Below are 19,626 nucleotides of genomic sequence, written 5' to 3'. Positions count from 1 at the left end.
CCATAATCACAGCTTAAAGGTGCTCCTTAAAATGGTTTGCATGAAGAGAGGGATGAACTTTGCTCACATCTTTGGGATGAGGTTCTTCTCTCAGGCATTAAAAAGCTGACCTGGTTCTCACGGTTTCCTATGGATAGGCCCAGGATAATCCTATGGATGTCGCAGGCCATGCTCCCAGCTGGGTAGGGAATGTTCCACACCAGCCGCTGCTGTGAGCAGCAAATGCTCCAATCCCCAGCTGCATTTGGGGCCATTCTCCTTTGTGTAAAAAATCCAACACCTCGCAGAGCCTGCCTGGCCTGGGCCGGGCTGTCCCTGCTCTGGTGCAGGGCCCCTTGTCCCCCAGGCACCACCACTGGCCAGGCGCTCTCAGGTTGCACAGGAAGGGAAACCCATCCCTGCCCTGTTCCCATCTTCCCCTCCCCACTGCCGGGACAAAGCCTGGGATGTTTTCCCGGCCCCAGGGTGGGCTCAGCTGGTGCTGATAACACCAAGGTTCAATGCCAGCATGGGCCCTTCACTTCAGAGCTGGACTCAGTGATCCTTGTGGGTCCTTTCCAGCTCAGAATATTCCATGATCTGGCAGATCCAAGGGCTCTGGAAGTCGCTGATGAACCGTGAGAGCAGCAGCTCTGCCATGTGGATCCTGCCCTACTCCCTTTGTTTCACTGCCTTGATTACACCTTGTGATGGATTTGTGATTGCTCTTATCTGACCGTACAGAACTGCAGCACACATAGCACAGCTCCGACCTTTTCCTAATTAGCAGCCAAAGACCAGGAGCACAGCAGATCCAGGGATCCACAGGGCCCCACGCTCCTCCCAGAGCCTCTGGAGGTGTGAGTGCAATCCCAAACAGCTCAAGCTGCTTGGAAGGGCACCTCCAAGGCATCTGTCATTGCTTCCAATCCCTTATTTACTCTCTACTGCTTCCCAAATCCCCTCTGGGAGCTGGGAAATGAATCTGTTCTCCTGTTGGAACCCACCACGTGGACCTCCTGCCTTGCTCATTTTGGCACCTGCTCTGGTTTTTCAGGATCCTGCTCTGCTTTTCCAGGGTGCTGTTGGCCCAGAGCTGCCCATGCTGCTCCTAGGGGAGAGTCTTGGCCTGTCCTTGGAGAGCTCCGGCCCTGCTGACCCCAAGCATTTGTCCCACACAGAGACAGACCCGAAGTGGCAGCTGAAGACGCTCTGCAGAGGACACGGCACCAGGGCCACCCACCCTGAGCTCTCCAGATGTGCTCTGCCTGCCCAAAGCCACGGCTGGAGCTGGCACAGCCCACTGGGAATCACAGAATTGTCTGGGTTGGAAAAAACCTCTGAGATTGTTGAGTCCAACCCCTAACCCAGCAGCACCACACTCACCACTAACCCATGTCCCCAGGTGCCACATTCACACAGCTTTCTGAGCTTTTCCAGGGATGGGGACTCCAGCACTGCCCTGGGCAGCTGTGCCAGGGCCTGAGCACCCTTTCCATAAAGAAATGTTCCCCAAATTCCACCCTGCCCCTCCCCAGCCCAGCCTGAGGCCGTTCCCTCTCCTCCTGTCCCTGTTCCCTGCGAGCAGAGCCCGACCCCCCCGGCTGCCCCCTCCTGTCAGGGACTTGTGCAGAGCCACAAGGTCCCCCCTGAGCCTCCTTTGCTCCAGGCTGAGCCCCTTTCCCAGCTCCCTCAGCTGCTCCTCAGTGGAATCATGGAATTATTCCATGAGAATGGTGGGAATGCTGTGGACATCAGCACATCCACCCTGGTGGGAGCTGCCAGGAGCCACAGAGCTGATGTGGCAGGAGAGGTTTTGCCCTGGGATGGTCCTGCAGCCAGAGCAAAGCCCTCCAGGGGTGTTGATAAAGGCTTTGGTTATTCCGGTGCTGAAATTCCTCTCTTTCCCACAGTCACTCCTGCCCCCACCTCAATCACGCCTTTGTTTGTCCCACAGGTGCCTCCCAGGAAACTCAACCCTTCATCTCAGTCTGGGCTGGGCTGGGATGGTCCCATCAGCCACTGCCAGCTCTGCCAGCTGCGATTCCCCTCCTCTCTCCACACAGACAGGGAGCTCCCTCTGCCGCAGCAGCACCCTCTGGATCCATCCATGGAGCACAGGAGCCTCCCCAGCATGGCACTGGCTTCCAAGCCTCTCCCAGCAGCAGCAGATGTGTCACTGCCCCCAGCCATGGGGACACAAGGACACAACCCTCCCTCTGCCACTCAGGAGCTGGCTCCGGTCACCAGAGTGTTCATCCCATCCCATCCCATCCCATCCCATCCCATCCCATCCCATCCCATCCCATCCCATCCCATCCCTGCTGACAGCAGGGCAGGGCAGGGCAGGGCAGCTCCCACTGCTCCCAGAACACTGAAGGCTCCCTGGAGGAGCCAGCTCCATGCCGGATCATCCCCAGGAACCAGGCACACGCCACTGATGCTCATTCCCCCAGTCCCAGGAGCAGGCGATCCCAGCTTGGTGCCCCCAGTGACATTTCCCAGGAAAAGAACAGCGCAGTAAATTCAAAGGTTAAATTTGCATATTCCCTGTGCTGCTCCAAAGAGCCAGGCAGACATCCAGGAGGAACTGCTGCCAGCCTGGGGCACGGGGGCACCAACAGCCTGTGCCAGCAGGGCTCAGGGACCTGTTCAGGTGGCACCAGGCACCTTCCTGGGCAAGAGGGAAAGGGGAAACAGCCTCAAGCTGCACCAAGGGAGGTTCAGGTTGGAAATCAGGGAAAATTTCTCCACTGAAAGAGGGGTCAGGCCCTGGAACAGGCTGGAGTCACCATCCCTGGAGGTGTTCAAGAAAAGAGCAGACGTGGCACTTCACAATATGATATGGTGGCCATGGGGGTGTTGGTCACAGGCTGGGTTTGGTGGTCCTGGGGACCTTTCCCAGCCCTAAGGATTCCATGATTCCGTGGCTCTCCACAGCGGCCTTTGGCTCTGGGAGGGAGCAAAGCAAAGGAGGGGACACAGCTGTGACCCTGCCTCTGTAGAGCTGCCCAGGGCAGGGAGGGGGAAGCCACCATCACCTCCTTGTCCCCCTGTGAGGGACAGTGTGGCTGCACCCTGGGAAGGGCCATGGAGCCACCTCTGCATTTGCTAACACAGCATCTGCTTCCAGCTGCGTCCCTGGGACTGCAGCACCGCAGGGTGCCCAGGGAGGCCACAGAAACCTCCCCAGCAGAGCTCCAAGGGCCCCAGGCTCAGCACGAGGCTCCCATTCAACACCTCCCAGAGTGGTTACAAATCCAGGTGAACGATCCACGAGCGAATCACCCAGCAGGGAAGGAAGGGTGGGAAGGGCTGGCTCTGGCTAAGCAAGGAGGGCTCTCCAGGACAGGACTCAGGCTCAGCAAGAGCCCCTTGGGGGAGGTGCAGAGGGTCCCCAGCTCAGCACCAGTCACAGAACCACGGGGTCACTGAGGTTGGACAAGACCTCCAGGTTCACGGAGCCCATCCTTCAATCCTTTGGCACCACCAAACTGTTAAAAGAGCATTCCAGATCCATCATTTCCTATCACCACTGCTTCCCAAGCCTTGGCTGCTCCTCCAGGCGTTTGTGTTATGCCCTGAGGGATCCCCCTTCCCAGTCTCAGCTCCTTGGAAGCTCCTCTGGAACACAAACTGAGGTGGCAGTGCTTGAGAGGGAGCAGGTTTGGGGATACCCCTGAGCCCAGAACTGTCACCTGAGGAGAAAACAGGGTCCCCAGAGGGGCAGAGGGCACCAGCTGCTGGTTTTGCAGGAGGAGCTGCTCTGGTGGGCACTGGTGATGACCCTTGCTTGCATTCCCACAGGGAGCAGGACTCTCTCCAAGCCCGGCCAGAGGTGGGAGAGCTGCAGGCTGGATGCTGGATGGTCTCCTGAAAATAGAAACATGTGGCCCTTGCTGCAGCTGCCATGGACTTGGAGCTCAGGAGGCCTCTCCTGCTCACGGAACGCCCTCCTGTGCCATTTGTCACCAGCCTGCCTCCTGTACACTGTCCCCTTGTTCCGTCTCCCTTTGCAGCCCCTGTGAGCCCTGCCCATGCCAAACTCCCCGTGTGTCCTCAGCATTTTGGGTCTGTTGGGAGAGAAGGGGATGGAAGGAACCATAATTCTCCAAGGGAGAGGCACCACTTTACATCTACACCTTCCATTTCCTCCTCACACACATCAGAGAGGAGGAGAAGGAGAAGGAGAAGGAGAAGGAGAAGGAGAAGGAGAAGGAGAAGGAGAAGGAGAAGGAGAAGGAGAAGGAGAAGGAGGGAGGACAAGGAGAGGCCTTTCACCAGCTCCAAACCCTTGAGTTCACACGCTGCCCATGCAGTGCTGACCACAGCCCAGGTGCCTGGCAGAGCCTGTCCTTGCCCTGTGTTCAGCATTTGTTTCATTGTTTCAGAGCCATGTCCCTGATTTTCCTGTCCCTCCTCGGTGACAGACAAGCCGTGGCCCATTCCCCTTCACGAGCTGTGTGCCCATCCCATGCTGATTTTCACCCCTGTCACACGCAGGGGAGGTGGTGGGGGGGCTGCTGGCCCGTAGCCCCTGTGTGCCCCTCACTAAAGCATTGTCCGGACAGCAGGGCTGGACCTCCTGCCCCTCCCAGTGACCCCACTGCCGGCACAGCCACGCTGCACACATCCCCCACCAGCACGGGGGGAACACTCCCAGGCTCATCCCGCAGAGCTTTTAGGAGCTTTCACATTGCTGTTCCCACACAGAGCCTTCAGGGTGGCTTCAGCAGCAGGGAAGGGCAAGGGAGTCGTGCTCAGATGGGCCACAGTGAAGGTTTAATTTTAGGAGGAGAGGAGCAAGTCAGAAACACTCAGAAACCCAGGTGAGACCAACAGAGCCCCAACAGTGCCAGAGGGTCCATCCCAGCTGCAGCGAGAGGAGGGATCAGAGGGCACAGCACCCAGGAGCTGCCTCGGCCAGCACCCTGTGCACGTTTGCCAATGGAACAAGCTCAAAAGGCAGGCAGGGAATGTGTCGGAGGGCACATCCAGCACCAAAGCAGAGCCCACGCAGGGCAGGGAGTCCCAGGGATGCCAGCACAGCTGCTGCCAGTCCTGCAGCTGATCCATCAGGGCTCACTCCCAAAGCATGTCACCTGAAGCCGTGCAGGGAGCAGCGCTGGAGCAGGCACAGGCTGAGCTGGGGGGGGTCTCATGACAATAAAAACAGGGTCACAGAACCATGGAATGGTTTGGGCTGGCAGGGACCTCAAAGCCCATCCAGTGCCACCCCTGCCATGGCAGGGACACCTTCCACTGTCCCAGGCTGCTCCAAGCCCCAATGTCCAGCCTGGCCTTGGACACTGCCAGGGATCCAGGGGCAGCCACAGCTGCTCTGGGCACCCTGTGCCAGGGCTTCCCCACCCTCTGCACGAAGAACTTTGTACCATCCAATCTAAACCACTCTCTTCGTTTAAAACCATCCCCCTTGTCCTGTCACCATCCACTGGTGCAGGAACCTGCCAGGTGTCCCTGGCAAGGGGCAGGCCCAGCTATGACACATGCACACCTCCCTACCAAGGTGCCACCAGCCCGGGCACCCAGTGACTCACATTTGGGTCCCTTCTCTCCCAGCAGCAATGGCCCAGCCGCTGCCTCTCCCAGGGCAGAGCACATTCCCTGTCCGGCTGATGGGGGAGAGCCAAGGGGCTTCTCCACTGCCTTCCCTGTGCAGGCTGCAGCCACAGGGACCTCTTCTCATGGAATCACAGAGCCCTAGAATCATGGAATCATAGAACCACAGAGTCATGGAATCACAGAGCCCCAGAAACATGGAATCATAGAACCATGGAATCATAGAACCACAGAGTCATGGAATCATAGAACCACAGAGTCATGGAATCACAGAGTCACTGAATGGTTTAGGTTGGAAGGTACCCAAAGACCTGCCCATTCCAACCGTCCTGCCATGGGCAGGGACACCTTCCCCTGTCCCAGCTGTCTCTCCATCCAAAGCACTCTGCACATGCCCCAGGTGTCCCCAGGTTAAGCTATTCCAAGCTCCCAGTAAATCTGAGGTCCCCAGGAAATGACCAAACCCGGTGTTCTGAGGCAGACTTTGTCCCCGCAGCCCAGCTGGCCACCCCAAAGCTCAGGATTAATTGTAAGCCTTGAGAAACTCCAGGAAAGCCAAAAATAAACACAACGAAAGCAAAGCATTTCCCACTGAAAGCCATGGCCAAGGAAAGGCTCTCCTGGGCTCCTCCCCGGAGGCAGCTCGGGCTCATTTATTGTGCCACTGGTACAAATGTCTCTCCTTGGCCGTGCTGCTGCCTTGGAGCTCCTTTCCAGCCTGGGAGAGAAGGGGACAGGGACTGGACACGATCCCGGGCCAGCAGCACCCCCAGCCCCTCACAGAGCCCCTTCCCAGGGCTTGGGGCACCCAGCAGAGGGTGCAGCCTCAGGAAAACAGGAATAGTGCTGGAATAGTGGGGATGATGTTTAAACAAGCACTGTCTGATGTCCAGACCCCACACTGCCCTCAGAGCCTCAGCAGCAAAATGTGTGTCGTGGTAGAAACTGGGTCTTGGTAAAAGCCGGGGAGAAATGGCTCCTTGGGCTTGTGGGTGACATGAAACCCAAGGATGTCACCTTGGATGTCACCTGAAGATGAAGCCACAGCCCCCAGCCAGGCTCTGCCTGCAAGCCCAGCTGAAGTCTCCTCTCACTTCACCCCCTGATGTTGGAACTTGAGGTTCAAACCTGACACATCAAGGCCTGCAGGAGCTGAGCCTGCGGCCCCAGGGAGGGCAGAATCCCTTTGCTTCCCACCCAGAAGGGCTAAAATCCATTTTGTGGCCTGAAATGGACCCAGCCAAGGGGGGATTCAGCAGCTCTGCACGGAGTTGTGTAAAGGCAGGGGAGCAGGGTGGGGTGAGTGATGCAGCCCATGAACCCAGCCCGGGCAGCTGCCCCAGCCCTGAAGTGTCCAAGGCCAGGCTGGAAGGGGCTTGGAGCAGCCTGGGATAGTGGAAGGTGTCCCTGTCCATGGCAGGGGTGGCACTGGCTTTAGGGTCCCTCCCAACCCAACCCATTCCATGTTTCTGTGATTCCTGAACTGCCCTGCCTGGCTGGCACATGGGCAGGGCACAGCAGCTCTCTGCCAGGAGGGTTCAGGTGGTGCCCTCCTGCCTGCCCAGAGCCAGCTATGCCCTGGGTGACAGGGACAGGGACAGCCAGGCGATGCTGCCTGCAGCAGTGACCCCTGAGCAGCAGAGGGGCCCATCTCGGACCCTCGGCCCGGGGACATCGCTGTCCTGAGCCCAGGTGACAGCAGGTCCCAGCTGCTCCCACTGCTGCTCCTGCTCCTGTCCCAGCCATGGGTGGGGTGGATGCAGAGCAGGTCCAACACTGGATCCCTCTCGCCATGGCCCAGCAGTGTCCCACCACCATCACTGGGGTCAGTGCCACCACTCAGCGCCACTGCCACCACCATCATTAACCCCTCTCCTTCAGGACACATTGGGGGTAAATTGAGGGAGGGAGAGAAGTGCCTGGAGTTCATAAATCGTCTTGTGCCAAAGAACCATCCTCTGCACTTCGGTGTGTGCTGGACACGGCCCCAGAGTGCTCCCAGTGCCACCAGTGCCTTCCCTCCACTTGCTCCTGGCCACCCCAGCTGGTTCCCCCACTCCTACCAGCCCTCCTCACTGGGGCAGACCCTTGGGCAGGGTTCAGGGACTTTGCTGCTCTCAATTATCGCCACTCCTGCCCAAACTGAGCCAAACCTTGACTGCTCAGGCATCCAGGAACAGGAAAAACCGTGTCACAAATGCAGTTGGCATGAGGCACATGGGAGTCACTGAGGGGTTGTGTTTGGGGCTGGAATTCTCCAGGCAGGCAGCCTGGTTTAATGACAGGCCTCAATTCAAACCAGGTCTGTCAGGCAAAGGCAACCTCAGCTGGTTCCATCTTTACCTGAGCTAAAAATGAGTGGGGATAGAATTAAACAAATCAATTAAATCAAACCAGCAGGAAGCTGGGCCAGGGCAGGCTCAGGCTGGAGAGCAGGGAAAGGTTCTTCCCCCAGAGGCTGCTGGGCACTGCCCAGGCTCCCCAGGGAATGGGCACGGCCCCGAGGCTGCCAGAGCTCCAGGAGCGTTTGGACAGCACTGCCAGGGATGCCCAGGCTGGGGTTGTTGGGGTGTCTGGGCAGGACCAGGAGCTGGGCTGGATGGTCCCTGTGGGTCCCTTCCAGCTCAGGATATTCTGTGATTCCTTGAAAGCTGTCGACCAAAGCAAGTGTCCTTCATGGTGGCAATGTCCCCACAGAGGTCCCAGTCCTGCAGGTGACAGGAGAGCCAGAGGAGCTGTCCTAGATGAACTTTCAGGCAGTAGCTCCCAAATCTCTTTCAGCCCAGAGCATCCCTGTGCTAGCACTGACTGCTCTACTCCTGACAGCAAAAGGGGCCTGGAAAAACAGCAGGGGAAGGAAACCTGTTTGGAAACTGCTGCTTCCTGCTGAGCTGGCCAGGGGGACAGAGCCAGGGAGCCCCACTTCACCTGGGCAAACAGCTCCAAAGTGCCTCCAGCCCAGGGCAGGGATGTTCTGAGCAGCACAGAGAGCAGGGCTGAGCAGCAAACACCAGCCTGCAGCACATGCCCCAGGACAGGACGAGATGCTGTCAAACTGAGGGATCCTGTGGATAGGAACATTCCCAGCACACGGACTGCGATCCAAAGGGAAAGGGACAGACAGCCCTCTAGTGTAAAGCCAATGCTAACCATGTTTGCACGGCCATGGAGAGCATTGATCAGGGCCAGGTCCATGAGGATGTGTGCCTGGGAAGGAACCTGGGCACAGGAAGAGGGATTTGCTCCCTCCACAGCTCCCACTGCTCCTGAAAACATGCCAGTGCCACAGGGATGTGCAATCCCAGAATCCCTGAACGGTTTGGGTTGGGAGGAACCTCAAAGCCCATCCAGTGCCACCCCTGCCATGGGCAGGAACACCTTCCACTGTCCCAGGCTGCTCCAAGCCCCAATGTCCAGCCTGGCCTGGGACACTGCCAGGGATCCAGGGGCAGCCACAGCTGCTCTGGGCACCCTGTGCCAGGGCCTGCCCACCCTCCCAGGGAACAATTCCTTCCCAATCTCCCATCCAGCCCTGCCCTGGGGCAGTGGGGAGCCATTCCCTGTGTCCTGTCCCTCCAGATCCTTGTAGTGCAAGTCCTACAGGTCCCGGTGGTTTCCAGGTGACCATTTCTCTCTGCAGAGACAAATCCCACGTTCCCAAAGTCCGGATTTGCTCTTAGGCTTTCCAAAGACCCCTCTGGTCCAGGGGAGGGTGTGGAGCCCTCTCAGCCTTATCCCAGCACCCCCAAAAGGCTTCTGAGAGCCCAACTTGCCCAGCAGCTCATGGCACATCCCTGACAGCCCCCACAGGAGCAGGGAAAGCTGAATTGGGGCCTCCAAAGATATTTTCCTTTCCTCTCCCTCCCCTCTGCTGAAGAGCCAGGCTGAGTTCCCAGCTCCTGGTGCACGTGGCTGTGTTGTGCACAGGGCTTATTGTCCGTGGCTCCCACCATCACTCACAGCCTTAAGAAAGACGCACAATTAAAATCAATATTTAAAGTCATCAAACAAGCAGAGGCAAATTTGAACAGCCCCACAATTCACTATGACATAACAACCCAGGGTGCAGGGCTGAGCGCTGAGCTGCAGCGCCGAGAGCACAGTTCTGCCCACAGTCTTCAAAATTTAATGAAAACACACCAGTTTTAAACACTTCCCCAAATCCAGCTCACAAAATCTGTCACTTTGATGTGAATGGTCCCAGTCTCAGACTAATCAGTCACTTTTACTTCCTCTTTAGTAGCTGAAGACGCAAATGAACTCCCAGCAAACCGCACAGCTCCGGGAGGAGAATTTAGCAGCCAGATGGTTCTTGCAAAAGATTGGTTTTTAACAAAAAAATAAAAGTGAACCCGTTTCCCCCACGAGCAGCTCACGGGAGTTGAGGTGACACATCACAAGTCACTGCGGAGTGTGACATTAGAGCATCGCTTCTGCCACAGAAATGCCCCTTCCTAAAGCACGGTGTAAATCAGAATTATCGCTAATAATGGATCAATTAGTGCAAGGCACTGTAATTATCCCGTGCACTCAGGGAAGAAAGGGAAGCGTCACACTGGAATGCAAACATCCCTTTGTTTCCAGAGGAAGGCACAGCACGGAGAGAAAAACAAAGCACAAAGTGCTGGAAAGGCACCAGGACTCCCAGAGCCATCGGAGGGAATGTGTCCAGCTCCCATGGGATGGAGAAAAGCTGGGATGGGCTGGAAACTCCCATCCAGGCAGTGAACCTCCCTCTCTACTGCTGTATCCATTTCTTTCTCCAGACTGTTCCCACCTCCGTGTGGAATTGCAGCTGGGGATGGGGATCAGAGCACAGCTGACAATGAGGACTCTCCAGACCTCCATGGATCAAGGACAGAAGTGCTGGACAAGGAAGTTTCTGTGAGTCAGCTCTAGGAGTGAACACCAAAACAAGCACCATGGGGCAAAAGGGTTTGGGTCTTCTCAGGATGCAGATCCTGGAAGGAAGAAGGAGTCCTTATCCAGTGCTTGTCCTTGGCTGTCTGGGCTGGAACTGGGGCAGCAGCACAGGGAACAAATCCCATCCCACAGGTGATTTGGAGATCTGCAGGGTGGGAACCCTACACTCCTTCAGATGTTTCTGACCCACTGCTAAATAACTCCTCAGCACCATGAAGAGAGAAATCATGTGCTGGGCACCCAAATGTCAGAGCTTTTTCAATGTCTGAGTGAAAGGGGACAAGATTAAGAAGCAATATCATCATTAATGGGACAGGAAGTGCAGGAAGTTCTGCTCCTGGGGCTCCAGCCCCTTCCCAGCTCCGTTCCCTGCCCTGGACACGCTCCAGCCCCTCCAGGTCTCTCTTGTCAGGAGGGTCCCAGAGCTGCCCCAGCACTGGAGGTGCCCCAGCAGTGCCAGCACAGGGGGCGGGCCCTGCCCTGCTCCTGCTGCCACCCCAGGGCTGGCACAGCCCAGGATGACCAGAGATGACCAGAAGCCGATAGAATGTCATAGAACCAGAGAACCAGAGTCCCAGACTGGTTTGGGTGGAAAGGGACCTCAAAGCCCATCCAGTGCCACCCCTGCCAAGGGCAGGGACACCTTCCACTGTCCCAGGCTGCTCCAAGCCCCAATGTCCAACCCGGCCTTGGACACTGCCAGGGATCCAGGGGCAGCCACAGCTGCTCTGGGCACCCTGTGCCAGGGCCTGCCCACCCTCCCAGGGAACAATTCCTCCCTAATATATATCCTAGTATGTCCTACAGGGTCAGGCAGAGGGAATTATGATAGCTGGGTCTGGCAAAGAGAAGGTGAAGGGAGATTTAACTCCAGCCTCCAGTTACTCCAAGGCAGTTGAAAGGATGGCAGAGCCAAGCACACCTTTGTGTGGCCAGGTGACACAGCAAGGAGCCACAGCCAAGAACTACTGCTTGGGAGGTTCAGTTCAGCCATCAGGAAAAGCTTTTTAATCAGCTCCAGAACTGGGAAAGGCCAGCAAGGCTCCAGCATTGGAGGTTTCCAAAGCTTGGATAGAGAAATCCATGGCAGACCTGAGCGGAGGTGCAATAGTCCTGGTCTGGACCCTCCCACCAGCACCTCCAGGGTTCTGGGATTTGGCCAGGTCTGTGTGCCCCCAGAGAGGTCCCTGCCCCTGCAGGGTGTCAGGAAAGGCTTCCAGCACAGGGTGCATCTGAGGACTCCAGAGCTCCAGGGAAGCTCTGCTTTAATTACCATCGATGTGGGACACCAGGCTGGGGCGGCTGGAACCAGTCCACACAAAACGTGCCCAGGGGCTTCGACCCCAGGAGCAGCCAGCAAAGCAAGCACAGGCACAGGACAACGTCTGCAAGGGTGCACTGCCATCCTGAGTGTCCCTGCCACCATCCCTGGCTGTGACCCCAGCACCTGCTCTGAACTCACAGGGAGCCAGCACAATGCTCACCATCGCTCTGGCCCCAGCCCTGCCACGCCCAGGGACAGAGCCAGGTACCCCACCCCACCCGTGGTGCTGATCCAGGCCAGGTGACAAAGGGCTTGGGCTGCCTCGGCCAGACAGGCCATGGAGCTGTGGAGGAGGACAGGGTATCTCCATCCTTGGGAAGACATCCATCCTTGGGAAAGACATCCATCCTTGGGAAAACATTGATCCTTGGGAAGATCTCCATGCTGGACAGGACAAACCCCTGAGCAATCAGACCCAGCTTTGAAATCAGCTGTGCTTTGAGCAAGAGGTTCTTTAGATCCCTCCAGAGGTACTCCAGGGGTATCCAGGTGATTCCTCCAAAATATTCCATGATTTCTTGAAAGCAAATATTCTGAGCCATGCCTTGCCTGACCCATGCAGATAGGACTCAACACTGACCCACTTGAGAGTCATGAGGGTGATGTCTTGACCTACTGAGCCCTCCAGAAACTGAACTAAAAATCCCAGCACTGGAGTGTTTGTTTTTTCTTGTTTCCAGACTCCTTGATGCTTTGCACGTGCTTGTGGAGTGTTTCTGCTTTCCTTGACAACCAGGGAGGATTCCAAATAAAACTCAAGTGCTTTTCTAATCCCCTGGTTCCAGGAGAGGGACAATAAATGGTGTAAAATCTGCTGGTGCTGTTGATCAGCTCCAGTGTGAAGGCTGGGAGGAAGGTGGGCCAGCCCAGAGACACGAACCTGCTGTGAATGCAGCAACACCCCTCAGGAGATCATCAGTCTTGTCACCTGACACTGTGTCACTGCTAAAGAGGTGATCAGTGACTGCTCAGACCTCCACATTTCAGCTCTGGGCTGAATTTAAGCATATCCTGGGTCCCCTGGGAGATAACTCAGCACCACTCTCCGAGGGACAGAGCTGGAAAAGCTGAGACTACATCACAGAAAGGCTCATTGACCTGGTCAAGGATACACAGAAGGCAGACGCAGGACCAAGACCAGACTCCAGAGGCCTTCTAGGAGCACTCTGAAAGCAAAGCAAGCATGGTCAGAGTCTGTGCCACACCACGAGATGTGCTCTGCCCACACAGGCAGGGCCTGGCTGTGAGTTGCACACAGCCCAAGGGGAACACCTGTGTCACCTGGTGCCACTGCCCTGAGCCCACACCCCCACCCTGAACACCACCCAAAGGGTAACCAGCCACTCCGAACTCCCACTCCGGTGTGTCCCAGCAGCCTCAGTCAGACCCAGCTCAGGCTGAGGTGAGTTTGCATATTTGAGCAAACTCTGCACGAATTCCTTCGGCATCTCTGCGCAAGCACGGCAGGATCCACCCTCGGCCTCTTTTAGCTGATTAAGACTTTTCAGTACAATTGTCCCCTTTTCCCTCAGCCTCTGGAAACCTCCAGGGGTTGCAACCACAGCAGGAAAGGGGAGGAGAAGCTGGGCTTTGTGTGTCACCAGCCTCACTCCTCCCTCCCACACCTCTGTGTGTCTGTGATGGAGGAGTCCTGACTACTCACAAATCCCAGACAGATCCATCCGGCTCCGGGACACAGCACAGAGCTTTCCACACGGCCAGGAAGGACAAGCCCTCCCAGAAACTCCCAGCCCTCACAGGCCCCACACTGACATGCTGCCTCTGCCAGCCCCTCTGTGCAGCGGTGCAGGATACTCCTGTCCCACTGGGGCTGCGCCTCCTGCATAAAGAGAAAACCTCTTTAGGAACATCAAAAGAGGTGCCTGGCACTCGGAGATTCGTCTTAATGAAGGTGACAGCAGCAGAGAGCACTGCAAATCCAAGGGGAAGAGGACACACACCTAACCAGACCGGCTCCTTTCCTGTCCCCTGCACTCCAGCCCTTCCAGCAGGATGGGCTCCCAGCACGGCGGGGCTGAGCCACCCGAGCTGCGGCACAGGGCCGGGGGCAGGCTCCGAGCAGAGATTAGTGCTCAGCTCTGTGCAATCTGTCTTGTCCTGCTTTGTGTGCAGGCTCAGGCGATTTTCCCTCTCCTTCCGCATGGCTCGGGAGGGTGGGAAGGGAAGGAGGCCCAGCCCTTCCCAGGGCAGGCCCCGGTGCCCTCAGCCATCAGCGCTGTGCATGCAGGGGTGCAGCAGCCTCGGAGCATCCGTTCCTTTCCTGCCCCCAGCTCACAGGCTCCTCGCTGCTTCCAAGAAGGAAAACATGGAAAATTCACATCTGTGCTGCTGGATTTTGTGGATTTTGGTTATTCCTCTGGAAGGCTCAATGGCCAAAGTCGTCATTGGCGTCAGAAGAAGATTACACAGCACAGGGCCTATGTCAGCAGCCACAGACTGGCACAAGGAATGTGGGATCTCAGCCATGCACCCCAGGTCCCTTGCCAGCTTCCAGCTCCACAGGAAGAGTGGATGCAGCAACAACCATTCCCCCGCCCTCTCATTCCAGGCCCCTGGAGCAGGGCAGGGAGCAGGGGAGAGCAGAGGAAGACATGCTGTGTAACAAACTGTCCCCTTGCTGCTTCCCACCAGTGGCTCCCGCTCCTTCCCACTCCTTTATGGACACAACAGGCTCCCAGGAGGTTTTCCCAAGCCAAGCCCGGAGCTCCTGAGCTCGGGATGGAGGGATCTAATGAGGGGCCCGGCTGTTTCAGCTCCCTGTGCTGGTGGAGCTCAGCATGTGCTGCTCACAGGCCTCAGCACTTTCTCACTGCTTCTCATTAACTCATCCTCTGGCCCAGCTTTGTCTGGGAAAACATCCCAGATCCAGCAGGGAACAACGACGTCTGCACCAGTTCAATGCCCAGGCACCGAGTGGTGCAACAGCACCTCCACCTTTTTGCCCTAAAATTCCTCTTTAAGCACATTCCTCTTTAGAAAACCTCTCCAAACACAGCTTCTGGTGGGCCCATGGAATACAGGTCTGAGGGCTGGGCCACTTGCTGGGAAAGGGGGGACAAAGCCCAGAAAATGCAGTGGCCCCTCGATAAAAAATTTACATTATAAAGACAGGAAATACAGAATAATGCAATGAATGGTGTTTTCTCTCAAGAGGAAAAAAAAGAGCTGCTCTCATATCAGTGATGTTGATGTAGGTTCTCATATTACAGGGATTTGTATTCAGGTTTAAAAAAAAAATGAATAAGCATAGAAAGCCCTTTTTCAGTAAAAATGAATTGTGTTAATAAAGCAGCAAGTGCTGAGAACAGGGAAAGCTCTGCCTGTCCAACTGCCCCTGGTGGCTATTTCTGGCTTACAAGGCACTTGAAGCATCCTGGCAGCCCACAGTGGGAAATGTAGTCCAGATCCAGCAGGATGGACACTCAGCTAAACAGAATCTCCCAGGTTCATAAGGACTTTCCAGCCAGACCTGCCAGCAAGCCAGGCTCCCCAGCCTCTCACAGGAGCAATTCATAAACTGCAGCAAAAACCCAAATAATTCAACCCCAAACCCCTCCAAGCCTTGTTCTATAAATAAAGCTGTTGTAACACGGTTTTTATATTTTATTATCCTCTGTGTTGTTCCACACGATGCTGGCGGCAGCCGGGAATGTCACAGTGTGGGGAGAGCAGTGCTGCAGCATCGGGGATGGGAGCAGAGGGGATCGGGGTGGCCGTACCACACCCAGCACCTGGACGCTGCTCTGCCAGCACCGCCAGCCCCACGGGTGACAAAGAGCCCCCGGCACAGCCTGGCACCGGCGGGCTGAGCACGGGCACGGAGCCGCCGGGCTCAGATCGATGGTAACTCCTGCACCCGGCAAATGGAGGCTCGGATATCAGGACCCCCCCAGGGCCCGGGGAGAAGCTGGCACCGGAGCCTGCTCCCAAGGTGTTCCCGAAACAGTAATAAATTGGCCATTTCACGTTTCAGATCGACACAAAGCCTCTCAAGGAGGCGGTGTGCGGTGTGGATCACAGCTTGGATGTGTCCTTTGATAGTCACAAATAAATCAGCCAGAGTGTCCTCCAAAATAGAAAGGAAAAGAGAATTATATCTGTGCCTCTGACGGGAACGGGAAGCCAGCTGGAGACGGCACAGCTGGGAACAGAGTCCTTGCAGCCAGAGGCTCCGCATGCCCAAATCTCCCCTGCCCAGCAGCCCGGCCAGCCCTGGAGCTCCCACGATGGGCTGATCCCTCCAGTTAAAAACTGCAATCCGTGGGCTGGGCTCCCAGGGAGCACACCTGGGTGGCACTCGCTTCTCCGAGCGGGCTGAGCCCGCAGCCTGGCGCCAGTGTCCCTTCCGAGCTGGGGCCGCATCCCGGTCCCCCCGCAGCCTCCGCAAGCGGCACGGCGGGACCCGGGGGTTCCGAGAGCCGCCGCAGACCCCGGCCCCTGTGCCAGCCCTGCCCCAGCCCCAGCCCGCACACGGAGGGCCAGGAAGCAAAGATTATCGCCGGAGTCCCTGGAAAAGGGCTGGTTCCACAGCTGTGCCAGGCTGAATGCTCCGTGCCTCTCCCGCGGCGCAGTGAGCGGAAAGGGGGTCCAGCTCCTGCACCCCCCGCCCTTCCCAGCCCCTGGCTCCCGGGCACGAAGCGGGGGCACCCTGAGGGGGGGCTCTGCGGGAAGCCCGCACCGCACCCCGGGACCCGCTGTCCCTGCGGGGAGCCCGGACCCTCCGCGAACTTCCCCGTCCGGAGGCACCGCGAGCGGGACGGGCTCGGGCAGCGGGGCCGGAGCTTCCCCGGCGGCCGGGCTGGGAGCGGGAGAAGCCGGGCTGCCCCATCCCCTCTGCCGCCCGTCCCGGCCCCCTCCGCCGCGGGATGCGGGCTGGGGATGCGCTTCCCCCGGAGGCACCAACTTCGCCCGGTCACCCCAAGGCCGAGCCGAGCCAAGCCGAGGATGGGCGGCGGCTGGAGGGGGCTCAGCCCGTTGCTCCCCTTCCGTCGCGCTGCTCCCCTTCTATCCCTCTGTCCTCCTTCCATCCTGCTGCTCCCCTTCCATCCCTCTGTCCTCCTTCCATCCCTCTGTCCTCCTTCCATCCTGCTGCTCCACTTCCATCCCGCTGCTCCCTTTCCACCCCGCTGTCCTCCTTCCATCCCGCTGCCGTGCTCCGCGGCTGGAGACGAGCCGTGCCCGGTGCTCGCTCCCCCTCCGGCCTCGCCTCCGCTCCGCTCCGCTCCCGCAGCCGCGGCGCTCCCGCTCCCCCCGCGCCCTCCTCGCCGCCTCTCCCGGCCCCAGCGCCCGCTCCCGGCCCGGCGCCCGGCCCCTCTTCCCCTCGTGGGACCTCGGCCGCTCCCGAAGACGCCACGGGGAAAAAAAGTTGCAGCGAGGGAAGTTCCCGGCGCAGGGCGAAGTTGGGGCCGCGGCCGCCGTGCCCAGCCCGGGGGAGCTGCGGCGGTGGAGGGGGCCGGGGCGCACCTACCTTCAGCTATCGCCCTCTTCATCTTAGGGGTCGGGGAAGGCACGTCTGGAGGCGCAAAGTGGAGCGGCAGCGGTACAATCCTTGGGAAAGCGGGACAGATCCCGGTGCCAAACTTCAGCCCGAGCGGGGAGCGGCGGCGCACGGGGAGGGGGGGGCGCTCCCGGTGCCGGCGCCCTCGCTCATCGGGGGAATGAGCAGCCCCCGAGCTGGAGTCAGCATCCAGGCGAGGCTCCCCCTCCCTGCCTCGCCTCGCCTCGCCTCGCCTCGCCTCGCCTCGCCTCGCCTCGCCTCGCCTCTCCTCGCCTCGCCTGCCTCCTCCTCCCTCCGCCCGCCCGCCCGCCGCACGCACGGGGTCGGGGCTGCGGCGGATCCCGCGGCGGAGAGCGGAGCCGGCTGCGCTGTATTCCGGGAGCGAGCGGCGAGCGAGCGGGGATGGAGAGGCGATGAATGTTTTATGGGATCATGTGGTTTGACGTGAGAGGAATCAGCCTAGATCGGATTTACTGGCTGGAGGAGTGAGCGGGAGGACGGGGGAGCCGGGCACGGGCTGGCGGGGGGGAGGAGGGGCCGCTCCGACGGCGGCGGCTCCGCGGCGGAGCCCCCGCGGTGCGCGGCCGCGGCCCGGGCAGGGCTGCGCGGGGCCGGGAGCCTCATTCCTGGAGGAGAGGTGCCACCTAAAGGAAGCGACGGAGAGGGACGCCCGGGCGGCGGCGGGCACCGGGCCCGCTCCCTCCTCCCCACCTCCCGCCGCAGCCGCGCCCGCACCGCCCCGGGGGCCGCGGGGACCACGGCTCGGAGCCCCTCGGGAGGCAGCCACCGGAGACCTCGGCGGGTGTTTTCCCCTGCTCTGGATCTGCGCACCGGGGAGGCGGCGAGAGACACCCGAACCCGCGGTGCCTCCTCTTCCTCACCAGATTCGGCTGCTGCAGGTGCGGAGCTGCTGCTTTCCCGAGGGAAGGATGTCTACGAGCCCCTTGGGTACAGCCCGAAGGAGAACTCTTCCCTGTTCTCTGTGGCTGAGCCCTCCCGCCATCCCTGCCCCTTGGGATCACTCTCCCGCGGGCAGGAGGGACAGCAGCTTGCCTCAGTTTACCCAAAGAGCACGAGTTACACTGTAGATGAAGCAGGGCTGGATTTCCACCCTGCTGAGCTCTCCGGCAGCCTTCCCTGTCCTGGAGGGACAAGGGCTCCCGCACGGGCAGATCCCACCTGCAGCTGTCCTGGGAAGCAGAAAGATGGATTTTTATTAAGTGAACTCCTTCGCTCAGTGGGGAAAGGAGGAGGGAAGGATGGTGCCAGGGAAAGCTGAACATCCGCAATACAGAGAGGTGGTGGCTCTGTCCCTGCTAGTCAGAGGTCCAGCTGCCACCAGATCCATGTACAGTGTGTGTGTACGTCTGTATCCATGTGAAACCCCACTTGGAATTCCGCATACAGTCCTGGTGCCCCCAACATACAGGTAATGGAACTGTGGGAGCAAGTCCGGAGGATGCCATGAAGTGCTCAGGGGACTGTAGCCCCTCCCCTATGGAGACAGGGTGGGAGTTGGGATTGCGCAGCCTGGAGAAGAGAAGGTTGTGTGGGGACCTCACAGCACCTTCCAGGGTCTGAAGGGGCTACAAGGAAGCCAGGGAGGGACTTTTCATCAAGAACAGGAGTGCCAGGACAAGGGGAATGGCTTCCCACTGCCAGAGGGCAGGGATAGGTGGGATATTGGGAAGGAATTGTTCCCTGGGAGGGTGGGGAGGCCCTGGCACAGGGTGCCCAGAGCAGCTGTGGCTGCCCCTGGATCCCTGGCAGTGTCCAAGGCCAGGCTGGACATTGGGGCTTGGGGCAGCCTGGGACAGTGGAAGGTGTCCCTGCCATGGCAGGGGTGGCACTGGATGGGCTTTGAGGTCCCTTCCCACCCAAACCATCCTGGCATTCTACAGTGTGTGTATTTGTCTTTACCTACGTACCCCAGGTATAGAAATGCTGTTGAACCTTCATTCCTCACTTACACTTTGTCACCCCAGTATTGGCCACCTCTTCCAGCTTGCCCTTAGGGCTGGTGTCACAACCACATCCTCCAAGGCCTGCGCAGTTTCCACCTTTCCACGCAGGCATCACTCCAAGGTGAGCCAGGGTTCAGTTTCTTCTGTGTGTGATAACCCTCTCACCTCACCCACAGGCTGTGGGGGCCTCACACTGACCCACCCCACAATCATCTGTGGGAAAAGGAAACACAACCAAAGGCACCCAACTGGACACCTGAGGCAGATGGAGGTGATTTACTAGGTGTGGGCTTTATTCGTGCCAACAGCCTCAGCTGGCCCAAGCTCCTGGGCTCAGA

General features: G+C 58.6%; 1 protein-coding gene across 1 annotated transcript in view; it reads right to left on the bottom strand.

The window, feature by feature from the left end:
* The window catches only part of RTN4R (reticulon 4 receptor), an 81,536-nt gene extending 63,704 nt beyond the window's left edge, over positions 1-17,832 (bottom strand). The window contains exon 1 of the mRNA XM_032127968.1: positions 17,295-17,832. Within this exon, the coding sequence (XP_031983859.1) occupies positions 17,295-17,316 (22 nt within the window). The 5' untranslated portion in view covers positions 17,317-17,832. The remainder of the gene's footprint in view (positions 1-17,294) is intronic.
* Positions 17,833-19,626: the final 1,794 nt, after the last annotated feature.

Source organism: Corvus moneduloides, chromosome 18, assembly GCF_009650955.1.
Source record: "Corvus moneduloides isolate bCorMon1 chromosome 18, bCorMon1.pri, whole genome shotgun sequence".
Taxonomy (NCBI): Eukaryota; Metazoa; Chordata; class Aves; order Passeriformes; family Corvidae; genus Corvus; species Corvus moneduloides.
This window is presented reverse-complemented; position numbering and strand designations above follow the sequence as displayed.